The sequence below is a fragment of the Pelophylax lessonae genome (assembly GCF_965119305.1).
Source record: "Pelophylax lessonae genome assembly, chromosome: 1".
NCBI classification, from domain to species: Eukaryota; Metazoa; Chordata; class Amphibia; order Anura; family Ranidae; genus Pelophylax; species Pelophylax lessonae.
Genome location: NC_138768.1, coordinates 494,080,190 through 494,098,295, shown reverse-complemented (window position 1 = coordinate 494,098,295; position 18,106 = coordinate 494,080,190). Strand labels below are relative to the sequence as shown.

Below are 18,106 nucleotides of genomic sequence, written 5' to 3'. Positions count from 1 at the left end.
AGGCAGAGGTATTCCTCTGATGTTTTCAAAGGGAGGCTGTTGCAAAATGGACAAAACCATATTCAAATCCCGCGGAGGCAAAAGAGCCCTCCTTGGAGGAGCCAGATGACGCACCCCGTGAATAAAGGAGCGAATCAGGGAATTAGTCGCCAACGGACTCTGGAAGAAAATGGCAAAGGCCGACACCTGACATTTAATCGTGCCCAACGCTGTACCACACCTGTCAGCAAGAAAGCTAGGACCCTCGCCACCGAAAAGGAGCGAGGATGCAACCCTTGCGACTTACAACAGGCAATGTACGCCTTCCAGGCACGATGATAAATCTTCCTAGAGGTAGCCTATCGAGCTCTCAGCAAGGTAGGAATAACAGCATCAGAGAGACCTCTGTCTCAACACCAGGCCTTCAAAGGCCATGCCGTTAAAGCCAGAGACCGTAAAGCAGGGTGGAAGATTTGCCCTTGAGACAGCAGATCTTCCCTCAGAGGTAGTCATCTGGGAGGCTCGACGACCATCTTGACGAGGTCTGCGTACCAAGACCGACGAGGCCAGTCTGGGGCCATCAGAATCACATGTACCTGTTCCAGCACTAACCTGCGGAGGAACCTGGACAACAGTTGGATCAGGGGTAAAGGCATGAATCGGCTGATACTGGTGCCAAGGCACCACCAACGCATCCGTGGCCTCTGCCAGAGGATCTCGAGCCCTGGCCACGAACCTTTCCACCTTTGTTGAGACGAGACGCAAACAGATCCACGTCCGAAGTCCCCCCACCGGGCACACAGGAGTCGAAACATCTCTGGATGCAGGGACCATTCTCCCTGATCCAAGGACTGACGACTCACATAGTCTGCCTGCCAGTTCTCAACTCCCGGAATGTGAGCAGCAGAGATAGCTGGAAGGTGCGCCTCGGCCCAAGATAGAATCTCGGCCACTTCTTTGGCTGCCCGGGCACTCCTGGTGCCCCCTTGGTGATTGATGTAAGCCACAGCCGTGGCATTGTCAGTTTGAACCTGAACCGGACGACCACGCAACCGAGTCACCCAATGGAGCAGGCTAAGTTTTATCGCCCTAAGCTCCAGGACATTTATCGGCAAGAAGGATTCCTCTGACGACCATGTCCCCTGGGCACAAAGAGTGTCCAGTACTTCACCCCAGCCGGTTAGGCTGGCATCCGTGGTGATCACCGTCCACAACAGGGGCAGAAAGGACTTGCCCTGGTTCAGAGTGGGTGACAGAAGCCACCATGAAATCTCCGTCCTCGTGAGACGGCTCAAACACACCATCCTGTCCAAGGACTGGGGATCCCTGTTCCATTTGGCAAGAATCTCTGCTTGCAGATTCCTTGTGTGAAACTGGGCAAATGGGATCACCTTGAAGGCTGAAATCATCAGCCCCAGGGACCTCTTGCAGGTCTGCAGGGAGGAGAGATCGTTGTCCCCGAGGGTCCTGATCTTGTCCTGCAAAGTCTGAAGTTTTTCCTCTGGGAGAAAAACCTTCACTTGAGCGGAGTCCAAGACCAATTCCCAGATATAGCAGACGTACCGATGGAGTCAGTGCCGACTTCTGGAAGTTGATGGTCCACCTGAACCCCTGGAGCGTCTGAGCCGTGACCGCCAGCTCGCCCTCAACAAGACATTGTCCGGATAACCGAGGACCGCAATCCCCTTCTTGCGCAGCAGAGCCACCCCCGGGGCCAAAACCTTGGTGAAGACCCTAGGAGCCGAAGCTAGACCAAAGGGTAATGCCACAAATTGAAAGTGCTCCTCCGCCACTGCGAAGCAGAGATACCGCTGATGACCTTCGTAGATAGGGATGTGCAGATACGCATCTTTTAAAAACGATGGAGGGCAGAAAATCCCCTTGACTTAAAGACGCCACCACCGACTGGATGGATTCCATCCAGAACTTCTGCACCCGCACAAAGCGGTTCAGTGACTTGCGGTCCAGAATCGAAAGAACCTTGCCCTCCTTCCTGGGCATCGTTAACAGGTTTGAATAAAACCAGCAAAATCTCTCCCGCTGTGGAACCGGGACAATAACGCCATGAGCAAGAAGATCTTGCACTGCCCCCTTGAGAGCTGTCAGGCGATCAGGAGACAGACGGAGATTTGATGGAAAGAACCTGTCTGTAGGGTGAGATCGAAATTTGATCTTGTACCCTGAACAAATCAGTTTGTGAATCCATTTGTCCAGAAATAGGGACAACCAGGGTTCCTGAAAGTAACACAGACGTCCCCCCCACCCCTGAAACAGGTTCATGCGGAAGAAGACTGGGCCGCAGCACCGGACTGACTGGCCTTGGGCTTACCAGACCAGGGCTTCTTGTTACTGCCGGAGGCCTGGAAGGATTTCCCTTCTTCCTGCGCCTCTAAGGCATGAAAGGGCCCCCAATGAGCCTTAATGGAACTTGCGGGGCGATTTACCCTTCGCAGATAGGGGCAGGAGGGTACTCTTACCCCCTGTTAGACCCTTGACAATTTCACCCAAGGAGTCCCCAAAAAGGTGTTCCCCCAAATAGGGGATATCAGACACTGTCTTCTTAGAGGCATGGTCTGCTGACCAGCTCTTCAGCCACACCATGCAGGGGAGTGCAATCCCCACCGCAGACAATCTTGCGACCAGGGGAGCCTCACACAGATACACCATGGCCTGGGCCATTCGGTCCATGAGCTCAATGAGTCGGAGAACCCGACTAAGCCACCAAGTTGCGCCTAAGCACCTTAATCCATTCCGTAACCATCTGAGAGACCAGCACAGAAGCGAACACCAGCTTCAGGAGTGAGCCCGCCACATGTACTTGTGGCGGGAAAGTGACTCCATGCGCCTATCCATCGGGTCTTTAAACACCGGGGAGTCCTCCACGGGAACCACCGTGGATTTATTCAACCTGGAAACAGTGTGGTCCACCTTGGGTGACACCGTCCAGCGATCGGAAACAGAGTCCCCAAAGGGATACCGGCATTGAAAATGCTTAGGCACCGCCACTGTTCGTTCACGATATCGCAAAACTCCTCGGGGCAGGGGAAAACCTGGCCCGACTTCTGGGCTTTGCGGGACCCAAAGGATACCCGCTTACCTGACAGGGTGGGCTCATTATCAATGTTCAAAGTCTCCCTAACGTTGTGAACAAGTGCTTCAACCAAAGTGCGTTACCACACTGCAGCGGAGGAGGACTCTTCCTCCTCCCCGTCTGAGTGTGCCGACAGAGATCCCTCAGGGAGGGCAGTGTCCATGGCAACTATATCAGTCTCTGAATCAGAAGACAGAGGACATCGGCCGTTTTTGAACATTACCTTGTGACATCATAAGATCAACTTTGGACGCCAAAGTTTCAATGGCTGCAGGTAAGGAAGCTAGGGAAGGTGATCCGGATGTACAAACAAGATTAGTGGGGAAATTGTCACCCTGGGACTCCATTTTGGCAAAAAAAGGGACACTGGCCCTCTAAATCGGCGATTGCGGTCCGCACCGCAATCCCGCGCTGCTGCTGGAGTTTCCATTTACATTGCCAGATAACTGAGAAAGCAATGTGTCTAAGGAAAGATGCACAAAAAGCAATAAAAACCCCATATAGTGCCTGAAAGAGAAACAAACCAGTCTCTACGCTTCTTCTGCAGCACTTGAAAGATGGCTGGGGGAAGTGACCTAAATCACTAGAGGCTGAACAGCGCCCTGAGCCACACAAACATGGATGGCAATAGAAGTAAGTAGGAAAGACACCGGGAAAATAGCTGTCGCCCATTCAGTGCGGCTGCCCACATCCAAGATGGCGCAGAAAACCGCACCAAAAGCACGTTATGCAAAAAATGGCTGCTGCCCTTACACTGATGAAGCCAGCCTTCCCCTAATCCAAAATGGCGGCTGAAAACGGTGCAGACAGTCAGGAGCCCAGGAACCCTGGCCACCGCGGGAATCCACTACAGGAAGCCCCCCAGGACAAGGTAGGATCCTTACACTCCCCCCCGGGGGTGGACGCCACTAGAGTGCCCCCATAAGGAGCAGGGAGGCAGGATCCGTTCAGAACGGCCCGGAGGGGGGGGGGGGGACCACACAGAGCACAGCTCTGACATGCCCAGGAGTAGGCCCACATCACCCCCCCCAGAATACTGTCCCAGGGACTCGGGGAGGTAGCATCATTCACCATACCATGGACCGCGGGCACCGTTCTGATACAGCTCGCCTCCCACCCTGAGTGGGGGTGCCATTAGCCAAGAGGGGAAGCTGCAACACAGGACATTCCAGGTTGATGCGTCCCAGCGAAGGTTGTCTCCGCAGGCTCGTCCCCATCCGTCGGGGCACCGTCGTGGCGAGGCCTGGGGGGACCACAACCTGCGCACGCTCATAGGCCAGGCTGGGGTACCGTAAGGATCTAGATTATCCAGTGCGAAGCCCAGCCAAGCTGTAGTTCTCCAGGAGGATCCCCTGACTAGCTAGCGATAGTGAGTGGAGAAAATAAAAATAAACATTTTTCAAAGAAAAATAAAAAACTGAGACCGGAGTCCCAGCAGGGTATCCTAGGTCCTACTAGGCAGCAAGAAAACTGATTAGTAAGCTCTAAGTGTCTGAGGGTAATGTCGAGAGGGACAGCCCCTAAAGTGTGTCTAGTTAAAGCTTTTTAATTAAGTTTCACTACCTAGCCTGCTCCTGAAGAGGGCGCCATTACCCAAAGGTGATGAAACTTGGAAGAGGTTGCGTCTGTCAGAGGACGTAAGAGAAATATATATATTTTTTTCAAAATTGTTCTTTTTTTTGTTTATAGCACAAAAAAATAAAAAATCGCACAGGTGATCAAATACCACCAAAAGAAAGCTGTTTGTGGGAAAAAAAAGACGTCAACTTTATTTGGGTACAGCGTCACAATTCTCAGTTAACCACTTAAGCCCCAGAGGATTTTCCTGCTCAAAGACCAGTGCCTATTTTGCGATTCGGCACTGCGTGACTTTAACAGACAATTGCGCGGTCGTGCGATGCTGTACCCAAATGAAATTGACGTCCTTTTTTTCCCACAAACAGCTTTCTTTTGGTGGTATTTGATCACCTGTGCGATTTTTATTTTTTGCGCTATAAAGAAAAAAATAGCGTCAATTTTGAAAAAATAACAATATTTTTCACATTTTGTAATATGAAATTCCCCAAAAAAAAAAAAATGTAAAGATCTAAATTTTTTAACATTTTAGGCCAATTTGTTTTCTGCTACATATTTTTGGTAAAAAAAAAAAAATTGCAATAAGCGTATTTTGATTGGTTTGCGCAAAAGTTATTGCGTTTACTAACTAAGGGAAAGATTTGTCATTTTTATTGTTTTTTTTTTTTTTAACTAGTAATGGCGGCGATCTTTTTTTTGCGGGACTGCAACATTGCGGTAGACAGATCGGACCCCTGACTAACATTTTTGACACTTTTGGGGGTATCAGTGACATTACTACAGTAATCAGTGCTATACATATGCACTGTTACTGTAAAAATTACACTGGCAGGGAAGGGGTTAACTATTAGTGATCAAGGGGTTAAGTGTGTCCCTAGGGGCATGATTCTAACTGTAAAGGGGCGTGGCTTGTGATGTAACCACAGAGACATACGATCCTACATAGCAGGGTCGTATGATCTCTGCAGTTACACCGGGGAGAATGACAGGCGGCTTTGTTTACATTAGCCGTCTGCATTTCTCCCTCTCCAGCGGGAGATAGCGAGTGACCAGCGGACATCGGAGCCGCCGGTCACTCGCGCAGGGATGCCCGTGAACGAGTGGGGGCTCGCCCCCTGCAGGCTTCCTGGTCGAGCGAGGTAGTACTACGACGCTTTGCCCAGGAGGGGCTGAATGCCACAGTAAATATACTGTGGGTGGTCGGCAAGCGGCTAAAGCAACGCAGTGCCATATCGCAACAAATGGCCTGGTCAAGAAGGGGGTAAAACCTTCCGGAGTTGAAGTGGCTAAAGGACAAGTTTTAAAGCTGTAGCTAAATTTTGATGTTCCAAAAAGGTATCACCCAAATCCCCATGTGAAAATCTAGCTTGAAGTAGAACATGGCAATAAAAACATTGATCAAGACATAGAATTAATGCATTATGCACACAATCCTGTATTAAAAAGAAACTATTACGGTTTTGGAATCAACCGTTTATTTCTTAATACAGAGTGCATTTATATCACAGGATACATAAATAATTACAAGTTTTCTAAAGAGAGAGAGCACAGCAGGAGCTGTTCACTTTCAAACTCCCTCTGACTAAAACTTTCCACAAAGACAACTGAAATAGGAGGGGTGGGAGGGAGAAAAGTCACAACTCTAATTTATTCACTTGTGTGTTAAAACTTGCTGCTTCAGCTAATGACCTCTGTAACAGCTTTTATTTCAGTAAGCAGATAAGGATAGCCCAGAAAACGTCATAAAATTTCATAAATGGACATCATTTTATACACATTTTTATTTTGGAAATATTTTTTAGTCTGACTAAAGAACGGAATATACAAAATCACTATACATTACTTTTAAGAGTGGACACAGGAATCCAGGATTGCAGTCAGTGTCTGTTTGGCTGCAATACCTAAAAACAGCATTTAGCACTTTTAGTTGGATGAAAATAGGCTTAAAGTATACTTAAAGGCATTATTGTTCAGTTTTGGATAGAGTGGAGAGGGATTAGACCCATTGCCATGTTTGTCCTGTTATCACCTAAAGAGAAAAAAATCCCACATAGTGGATTGTCACTGGAACAGGAAGAAAGGGGAAATCTTCCATTGGGGACACTTGTTCTGGTGACAACCAGGGACTATCACTTGGGAGGAAATCCCTCTCCTGTTTTGGCTATGGGGCAGGGAGTAGAGGGAAATCATTCAACGTGATAGATTCCCCCCCCCCCCCCCCCCAATAAAAAAAAAAAAAATATATATATATATTAATAAATATATATATATATATATATATATATATATATATATATATATATATATATAGATAGATATATAGATATATTTATATTTATTAATTTTGTCTATACCCAAAATGAACAAAAAGGTTTATAGTTCTACTTAAACAATGGCCTTTTTGTTGGGTTGCTTTTATTTTTTGCTTTAGGACGTTAAAATGCAAAGAATATAGTTTTAGGAAAACATTCACTGTACCCAGCAATCTGAGTTCTACTTTTCCAAGTGTTTTTTAAAGGGGTAGCTTACAATAAATTAAACATACTTGCAGTGAAGCAGATTTATCTAAAGCTTGTGGAATCCAAAAAAAATCTATACTCATATTCAGGTTATTTATAAAAGCAATTTATCATTTAAATTCATATCATCAGCAGCAGAAATAAAAGTTTAAACAAAAACATATCCAAGTTAACCAATGTTGAATGTGACAAGTTATATCCTTAGATTTTCCAGAACAGTGAAGTCTGTGGCATTAACAATCACAGTATTAGGCTCTGAGGTTTGCCGAGGTGGTGATGGTGTCAGTTGGCTCTTTTGGTGGTCCCTCACTAAAGACAGAAAAGACAACAAAGTATTATATATACATATACATATAGATTTATAATATATTTACACACATGTGCAAGTTGTAAAATATACAGCTTCTCTGAGTTAAAAGTTCCACACACTACTTCCTTTTCAGGATAGTTCACTCCACCTGCATCCCCCCCCCCCCCCACAAGTCACCTTCCAGCTATCCTACTATGGATGGGTCTTACTGGCTAAAGACTGTGGAAATTTGGGTAACAATGACCTGCCTCTACTGTGGGGGATTCCCTTACTAGGAAATTAATTAGAAATCTAATTAATGAAATTAGGAATGTAGAATCTACTGCAACCAGCATATAACATTAACCCTAAGTATATACAGTGCCTTGCGAAAGTATTCGGCCCCCTTGAACTTTGTGTCCTTTTGCCACATTTCAGGCTTCAAACAAAGATATAAAACGGTAATTTTTTGTGAAGAATTAACAAGTGGGACACAATCATGAAGTGGAACGAAATGTATTGGATATTTCAAACTTTGTCAACAAATAAAAAACTGAAAAATTGGGTGTGCAAAATTATTCAGCCCCTTTACTTTCAGTGCAGCAAACTCTCTCCAGAAGTTCAGTGAGGATCTCTGAATGATCCAATGTTGACCTAAATGACTAATGATGATAAATAGAATCCACCTGTGTGTAGTCAAGTCTCTGTATAAATGCACCTGCACTGTGATAGTCTCAGAGGTCCGTTCAAAGCGCAGAGAGCATCATAAAGAACAAGAAAAAAACAACAGGCAGGTCCGAGATACTGTCGTGGAGAAATTTAAAGCCGAATTTGGATACAAAAAGATTTCCCAAGTTTTAAACATCCCAAGGAGCACTGTGCAAGCGATAATATTGAAATGGAAGGAGTATCCGACCACTGCAAATCTACGAAGACCTGGCCGTTCCTTTTAAACTTTCAGCTCCTACAAGGAGAAGACTGATCAGAGATGCAGCCAAGAGGCCCATGATCACTCTGGATGAACTGCAGAGATCTACAGCTGAGGTGGGAGACTGTCCATAGGACAACAATCAATCATATACTGCACAAATCTGGCCTTTATGGAAGAGTGGCAAGACGAAAGCCATTTCTTAAAGATATCCATAAAAAGTGTCGTTTAAAGTTTGCCACAAGCCACCTGGGAGACACACCAAACATGAGGAAGAAGGCGCTCTGGTCAGATGAAACCAAAATCGAACTTTTTGGCAACAATGCAAAACGTTATGTTTGGCGTAAAAGCAACACAGCTCATCACCCTGAACACACGATCCCACTGTCAAACATGGTGGTGGCAGCATCATGGTTTGGGCCTGCTTTTCTTCAGCAGGGTTAGGGAAGATGGTTAAAATTGATGGGAAGATGGATGGAGCCAAATACAGGACCATTCTGGAAGAAAAGCTGATGGAGTCTGCAAAAGACCTGAGACTGGGACGGAGATTTGTCTTCCAACAAGACAGTGATCCAAAACATAAAGCAAAATCTACAATGGAATGGTTCACAAATAAACATATCCAGGTGTTAGAATGGTCACGTCAAAGTCCAGACCTGAATCCAATCGAGAATCTGTGGAAAGAACTGAAAACTGCTGTTCACAAACGCTCTCCATCCAACCTCACTGAGCTCGAGCTGTTTTGCAAGGAGGAATGGGCAAAAATTTCAGTCTCTCGATGTGCAAAACTGATAGAGACATACCCCAAGTGACTTACAGCTGTAATCGCAGCAAAAGGTGGCGCTACAAAGTATTAACTTAAGAGGGTTGAATAATTTTGCACGCCCAATTTTTCAGTTTATTTGTTAAAAAAAGTTTGAAATATCCCAATAAATTTCGTTCCACTTCATGATTGTGTTCCACTTATTGTTGATTCTTCACAAAAAATTACAGTTTTATATCTTTATGTTTGAAGCCTGAAATGTGGCAAAAGGTCGCAAAGTTCAAGGGGGCCGAATACTTTCGCAAGGCCCTGTAGCTGCACACCCTTAAATACAAGCTTTATACTGTATAAGAGATTAATAACAGTACATCCAATGTACAAACAGGTATTATCAGCATAGGACCCAATTGAAATCCTGGTGGAATTGTTCACATATACCTGGGTATATAGTTATTAACAAAGATACCACCAGATGAATGTTGCAGCAAAGTCTCCTTGCAGGGGCCCCTGAGGATGATGTTGCATCTGTCTTTAGGTCAGAGACCTTAAGACAAGATCTGCAGTGATGAACAGATCCTCCAACCGTTACCAAATCAGCCTGGAACGCAGTCCTAGTTTTTTGGAAATAATCCTCTCTTCTAATCTGGTATTCGTAGCATGGACAGGACATGGGGCTGAGACATTTTCTCTCTCCCCGCTTTCTCGATCTAATCCCAACAACCCCCGAGTACGGAACGGACATAATCATGCGTTACTAGCAGCTGATCCAGGCACACTCCCCCTGGTGAAATCTTTATACCCTGTCAAAAACAACACAATGTGCATATTAACAATCCATTCAAGAAACAGTGTTGCCCTGAGGAGGGGGCGTGGCAACCACCGTTGAGACTGGCCGCATGTTCTAGGAGCGTTCCGTGAAGATCGGGGATTGCAGCTGACCGGGAAACCTCAGACGGCTCACACCACCACCATGCTCCACCAGAACATCTCCTTCACCCGCCGATATGCCTCGCAGGCAAAGAGGTGCCGCAGCCGAAAAAACGTCAGTATTTCTCCCCGGCCGTGCAGGCCAGCCCTCGGCTCCCACTCAGCAGCACAAGGCAGAAGTGTCGCAGCGCTCAGAGCGCTGCAGAATCACCCATACACAGCCGGCTCCGTGGATCAGGATGCAGATGGCTCCGACCACTCTATCCCAACCTCCGGCAGTCCGGTCAAATCTAAGCCAAGGAGGGAGGCAGGCAATTCAGCTGATGCAGGTACTCTAGCTGGGGAGACTGACACAGACCGTCCCACTATAATGGACACTGTCCCAGCAGATAATATATATTCTTTTCCCATCAGCGGCCAGCCCATCTCAGATACTACCTTAAAAGAGATGCTGCTGTTTTTAGGGCCTCACTACAGGCTGACCTACTCTAAGGTATAAATCAGTGCAGAGTAGAGGTACAGGAACTGGGAGAGAGAATGGGGAACATGGAAGACCAGGTGTCAGATTTTGCTGCTTCATATAATACACTGGTATGCCCACGCAACCCACTCAGAGGAAATTATGTGGCTTAAATCAAAAATCGCAGATTTGGATTTGCGCGGTAGAAGAAATAACCTTAAAGTGAGCGGTATTTCGGAATCTGTCACTCAAGCACAACTATAGCATTGTATGAAGGAGGTCTTACTGTCTGCGATACCTACCCTCTCATCGGCAGACCTTACCATTGGCGGCATTCATCACATCCCTAAACCTCAACATCTGCCAAAAGATGTCCCAAGAGACGTGCTCTTACATTTTTTTCAAGTGAAAGAGAGGGTGTTGGACACCTTTAGGAAATTGGAGACTCTGCCAGAAAAGCTCAGAACCATACGAGTCTTCCCCGATTTCCCCAGCATACTATGCAAAGACACAGCAACCTCCTCACGGTTACCAAAGCTCTGCGCAACCACAGCATCACCTATAAATGGAAATACCCAGCCAGTCTGGTGGTGACTCACAAAGGATCGACCAAAACGATTAATTCTTTGGAAGAAGGCCTCAACCTCCTGAAGAGCTGGAACATTATCCCGAACCTACGTCGTCAAAAGTCCAACACAAGTTACCGCCTCATGCCTCGGAGGTCCCATGACATCAACCCGCTCCAACCCATGCCTCAAGCAATCCCTGATCTTTACGCTATTTTAAAATTGATGCAATTATCCCCCCACCGCAATTGATAATTGATGCAATTATCCCCTTTTTACTCCTCTCCCTAAAGAATACAGTTCTCCCTGGTTCATGTTGGAATGAATGCTACCTACTTATTCTTTTTACCAGTTCCTTCACGATGCAGTGTTTTCTTCAAGATGCAAAGCACACTCCCGGCTCTCTCTTTGAGCCGCATCTGGTCCACGACTTCACCACAACTGCCAATTCTGACAACTCTCTCTCCACTTATAATATGCCACTGTACAGACTGAATCCTCGTCCACTTCCACAGACATATGTACTTAACATCCTATCTTTGAATGCCAATGGACTTAACCACCCTGCTAAACAGAGATCAATCTGGAAAGAAGCGGACCCACATAAAGCAGACATCTTAACAGTCCAGGAAACTCACTTTCACAGAGACGCTGTACCATCTTGCAAACATACAAGATATCCCCACATTTTTCTTTCCAACGCATCCATCAAGAAGAGAGGTATCCTGATAGCAATCAAGGACACTGTCTGTTTTACCCTCCACAAATCCATTATCGACACGGATGGTAGCTATGTTATTCTGCTTTGCTCTATTGATAAGTTGTTCACGTTGGTTTCAGTGTATGCGCCCAATTCGCATCCCCTGAGGTTTCTTTGTAAACTTCTGTGCAAGATCTCTAAGGTGCGAAGGGGCAGTTTGTTATTGTGTGGGGATTTTAACATTGTGCCGGAGCCATATCCATTCCTCATCCTTGGGTAGGGGCCGGGCACCTTTGTTGCAGGGCCTGCTACACAAGGAAGATCTGTACAATGCATGGTGTTACCTCAATGTGACTGAAAGACTTCACCTTCTCCTCTAGGCACAAATCTTAATCCAGAATTGATCTATTCGTGGTGGATAACTGCTTCTTCAACATGTAATCTCCTCTGACATACATGACGTTACTTGGTCAGACCATGCCGGTATTACCATGACTATCCAACTAGGCCGTTATGCCCCTCAAACCATTGTATGGCACTGCAACAATTGGATAATGCAGGCACCTGACAATGTAACTCTCTTAAAACAGCACCTAGACACGTTGTTTATTGAAAATGTAGATCCAACAGTGTCACCCACATTGTTATGGAACACCCATAAGGCATTCATGAGAGGATTCCTAATCCAAATGGGAGCCAAGGCAAAAATAACAACACCAGCATTCCATATCCAATATACTTCCAATATATCCACCACCTAGGACAACAAAATTAATTGAATCACACTTCCTCTGTCTCTGACTGCCTAACCAAACTACGCATTGACCTGTAACTGCTCTTGATCGCAGATCACGATAAATGTCTTTGATCCTTAAAACTTAAATATTATCACCTCCATATTAAAGCGGGAAATTCTTAGCTGCAAAATTGAAAGCCCGTAAAACTAAAACAAAAATCACCTTTATTTACCACCCCTTTAACAAAGTCAAACTTGTGAACCCACAAGACATTGCAAACGCGTTTGCGGATTATTACAGCTCCCTGTATAACTTGAAAGATGATTCCACCACTTACCAGCCAACTGAAAATTACATCGTTTTCTCCACAACATTCATCTGCCTTCTGTCTCTGAGCCCCAACTAACATTCCTTAACTCTCCCTTCATCACTACTGATGAAATTACCAAAATAATTGACTCCTTGCTCAACGAAAAAGCACCAGGCCCTGACGGCTTTACAAATGAGTATTTCAGTCTTCTAATCCTCCCTTCTGCCGCAGCTTCAGAATCTACTTCAAGCAATCATGTCATCTAACTCCCTGCCACCAGAAATGCTGTGAGACCACATAGTTACCTTGCCCAAACCAGGTAAGAACCCAGACACCCCCACAAACTTCAGGCCCCTACTGTTTATCGAATACTCACATCAAAATTTATGCCAGATTGTTAGCAAATCGTTTAACCAAAATATTACCCTCTTTAATTAAGTATGATCAGATGGGATTTATGACTGGGCGACAAGCACTGGACGCAACTAAAAGGATTCTGAATTGGATTCACCACGCCTCTTTCTCGAAGACCCCTTTTCTGCTTCTCTCCATCCATGCAGAGAAGGCATTTGACAGAGTGCACTGGCACTACATGGTGAAGGTGCTAGAGAAATTCGGATTCAGGGGCTCTATTCTAGCAGCTATCCAGATTCTCTACTCATCCCCATCGGCCCAGGTATACACCTCTGGACTACTGTCTAAACCCTTTTATATTACGAATGGTACTAGACAAGGTTGTTCCTTATCGCCATCAATTTTCAATCTTATGATTGAACCCCTCGCTGAGGCCATTCGATCCAACCCTCACATTTCCGGATAAAAACTTAGGGGAGATTTACATATTGTTAGTCTATTTGCAGATGATGTTATTCTGTCTCTCACGAACTTGATCGTCTCACTACCTTTTGCTCTTCATTTCAAATAGTTTTTATTGTATTTTTTCAAACAACAGGGTAAAACAATAAGCAGGTTTGCATAATACGTCTAACAGGTATTGCAAAATAGAAATCAAGTAACACTCGTGAACCAGATCTACTTGGCTCGTAAGCATATAAAATCTTCAATATAATAACTTAACAACATGAAAAGTGTAGAACACATCTTCCTCACTCACTTCCTCTGAATTCCACATAACAGTGTAAGTACGCCATCTAGCGGCCGTAAATTAGATTACACAGAAAAGTTTAAATTGAACCAGTGGGTCCAATTGGTTTTTTCCCTATGGTAAGACTCACTTGTGGGGGTCATAAGTAGCTCATACATGTGATGTAGTATGGATGATGTCTTGAAGAGAAGGAGGTTGGCTGCTCTTCCATTGTCTAGTAATACTTGATCTAGTTGCGAAAAGTACATTTAGCACCACTTTACGGAACGGTCTTGGGATGGTCTCTATAGTCAGGTTCACAAGTCCTAACTCAGGTGTCGGAGCCAGGGGTATCTGTACAATGTTGGTTAGCATCTGGAACACTTCTGACCAAATGGCTCGTATTGGTGGGCAGTCCCACAACAGGTGTCTAATGGTGCCTATTTTACCGCATGCTCGCCAGCATGTAGGAGTAGTATCACCATGGAACTTCGCTATTATGGCTGGGGTGAGGTACCATCTTAGTGAGATTTTGAGGTGCATTTCCCTAATGGAGCTCAAGGAAGCTTTACCACTCGAGGACAGGGCCGCGGACCACTGTTGAGGTGAGAAGGACGTTTCCAGATCTCGTTCCCACTTGAGCAGGGGAGGAGACTTGGTAAAGACGTTTTTTTCACTCAAAATGGGGTAGATAGTTGAGATCCCTTTCGGCGAAGGGGAAGTGAGGAACTCCCAAATTTTCCTCGGGATGGCGGCTCTATACTGAGGGTTGTGCTGCAGACAGGACCTAATTTGGATGTGTCGGTACCATTCTGTCTTGGGGATTTGGAACTCCGAGACTAACTGTGAAAAGGTTTTAAGGGTATCTCCAATGTAAAGGGCATCTAAAGTGGTGATTCTGTGGTTCGTCCACTGACTCATGACTGGTTCATGTCTGGGACAACTTGGAGAATGCTAAGTAGAGGCAGGGAGATTGTGGTAAGCGGCGTGTGTTTCCATCTAGAGTGTGTCAAGCGCAGCCAGGCCGAGACCGAAGCTTTGACGGTCGGAGGTAGGTGTGCCGGTATTTTGTCCCCAACTTGCCTACTACATAACCATGAGGCGAGGTCCCTACGAGGGGTCAGGTTTTGTTCCAGTGTCCCCCAGACAGTGTCCGGGGTCAGCTGGAACCAAGGGCGCAGTTGCGATAGGACTGAGGCCATGTAGTATTCTTCTAGGTTGGGCACAGAGGCCCCTCCTGCGTCTTTGGACTTCATCAGTATCCCCCGCGCACACTGGACACCATCGACTGCAGTGATTGTAGGAACGACTTAGGAATGGGAATGGGTAGTGACCTTTAGAGGTATAACAGTTTGGGCAGTGTACACATTTTAAAAGCTGCTAGTCGCCCCGACCACGTAAATTCGAATTTCGCTAGATTTTGAAGTTCTTTGGATAATTGGAGCTTAAAGGGGGCGAAATTTGCCTGGAACAAGAGTGTCGTGGATTTGGTAAGGGTAATGCCTAGGTATGTAACCCCGTTATCAGCCCATTTATATGGGAGCGAGCGAGCTAGTGAGAAGGTTCCTGGTTATCCCGTCTATGCCTAGGTCTAACATGTTAGATTTAGATTTGTTTACTTTATACAACGAGACTTCCCCAAATTCTGTGAGAATACGTTTAATTCGCGGAAGAGAGGAAGCGGGGTTCGATACCATCAGGATAACATCAGCAAATAAGCTGATGCGTTGTTCCTGAGATTTGACGTGAATGCCGGTGATGTAGGGGTCCGTACGGATTTTTTTGGGCCAGGGGTTCTATGGCTAGATTAAAGACAAGGGGTGAAAGTGGGCACCCTTGCCGTGTTCCATTGGTGATGTGGAAAGGGGTGGAGAGGGATGTGTCGACCAGAACTCGGGCTGTAGGATGGGAATAGAGCGCCAGGATAGCTGCATGCATTCTGCCATGTATGCCAAATCTGCGGAGCACTTTCTGGAGATACCCCCAATGGACTCTATCGAACACCTTCTCTGCGTCCAGGGAAAGGAGCAGAGAAGGCGTTCTAGTGGAGTGTGCAGTATGGATAACATCTATGAGCCGTCTAGTTGCGTCAGCAGATTGTCTACCCAGAGTGAAGCCCGATTGGTCTTTGTGTATTAGGTTTGGCAACAGTGGCATCAGTCTATTGGCGACTAGTTTGGCGTAAATTTTTATATCCGAATTGAGCAGGGAGATGGGACGAAAATTTTGTGGAGAGGTCAGGTCTTTACCCGGTTTGGGGAGGGTCACAATGGTAGCTTCGAGCATTTCTGCCGGGAAAGAGGTGGCGGCTGCGGCATCATTAAACACTGTGCACAGATGTGGCGCTAGTATGTCTGTCATGGACTTATAGTAGTCGTTTACCAGACCATCCGGACCAGGGGATTTCCCAGTTGGCAAGGATGCTATGGCTATTTGAACCTCTTCCACTGTGAAAGGGGCGTTAAGCTGTGCAGCCTGTGCGGGCGTGAGGGATGGCAGGGTAATGCTATCTAGAAAATCCTTAATGTGGTCAGGATTGGGGGATGAGGACATGGAATCCTTCAGGTTATAGAGGGATTCATAGTAGCTGCTAAAAGCGTTGGCTATGTCTCTAGGGTCATAAAGTCATTCGTTCGTATGGGGATGGATGATGGATTTGATTGTAATTTTAGCACGTTGGCCTTTAATCTTGGCTGCCAAGAGTTCGCCAGCCTTGTTGCTAGTGGCGTAGGACGTGGCTTTGGCTTTTCGGAGATTGCGTTCGTAGGTGTCAAGGAGATGGGATCGGAGTTCTCGCCTGAGCGTCAAGAGTCGGGTTTTTAGGTCTGCGGAGGGATTAGTCTGGTTCTGGGTCTCTAGAGATGTGATGTCTCTGGTGAGTTTGTCTACGAGTTGGGAGCGCTTTCTGTTTGTTCTACGCTGTAGTTGAATAAGTACCTCTCTGCTGAACGCCTTATGGGCATTCCAAAGAGTCGCGGATTCAGATACCGACCCCTGGTTGGTCTCGAAAAATTCAGATAGGGAGTTTTTTAGGAATTCAACATTGTCCGGCTGCTTTAGCAGTGCAGCGTTTGCCCTCCAGGGTTTTTGAGATGTGGGTTTGTGCGACAGTGAGTACCACACTCACCGGTGCGTGATCAGACCACGTAATCGGGGCTATCTCTGAGTCCACCGCTCTTTGGAGTAAAGCTAAATCAGACAAAACAATATCAATACGTGAGTAAGTATTGGGCACCACAGAGTGGTGAGAGAATTCTCTATCGGAGGGATGGTGGCACCTCCAAACGTCAGAGGTCGTTCCTGTGGATAAAGCCTTGCAGGGAGGGCAGGCACCTGGTGGCGGTAGTTGAAGTGTCCACTGATCTATCTGGGGGAAGGTTAAAGTTGCCACACAGCACCAGGGGACCTTTCTGGACCGATCGTATTTTTATCACAGTTCTGTTCAGGAAACGAATTTGATGAACGTTAGGAACGTATAGAGAGACCAAAGTCACCGTAAAACCATCTATTGAGCATACAACGATCAAGTATCTGCCATTTACGTCTGTAACTGAGGTGACCAGGTTGAAATCCAGGTCTTTGTGTACGGCTAAAAGGACGCCTTTTCGTTTCTTGGAGCAGGATGCCGTGAATACAGTGGGAAAGTTCCTATGGGCGCAAGTGGGAGCATGCTGGTCTAGAAAGGGAGTCTCTTGGACACAAACAATGTCAGCCTTGTTCTTGACGGCAGTGCGCCACAGTGAAGTGCGCTTGGCCGGATGGTTGAGGCCGTTGGCATTGACAGACAAGATTTTAACCGTCATGTGTGAGTGGAGGTGTTTGCGAGGTATCGTTACTCACGGAACCATAGGTGACCGTATCGTATCTAGATGAGTGAGTGAGGAGCTGGAAGCTGTTGGTGTAGTCTCTTGTAGTCTTGTAGAGGATGTTCGTAGATCTGTGATGCTTGAGGAATGTCCAGGAGAACCCGGGGGAAGACATAGCGTCTCGTGGTAGATCAAAGTCTGTTACACCTGCAGAAGAGGGAGAAAAAAGACAACACAAAACCAGACAGGACAAACAAAAAACACAGAAGCTGATGGAAACCATGGGCTGGAGTAGCCGTCTCCAGTCGGGGGTGAGAATAGTTCCAAAGCCAAACGGGCTAAACGCCTCTGGACGACGAGCTGGAGGTAGAA

General features: G+C 46.3%; 1 protein-coding gene across 1 annotated transcript in view; it reads right to left on the bottom strand.

The window, feature by feature from the left end:
* Positions 1–7,412: 7,412 nt before the first annotated feature.
* Positions 7,413–18,106, bottom strand: part of HDGFL2 (HDGF like 2) — a gene marked incomplete at its 3' end in the record, with an annotated part of 529,328 nt that continues 518,634 nt past the window's right edge. Inside the window, exon 16 of the mRNA XM_082254985.1 lies at positions 7,413–7,473. Coding sequence (XP_082111111.1) covers positions 7,413–7,473 — 61 coding nt within the window. The remainder of the gene's footprint in view (positions 7,474–18,106) is intronic.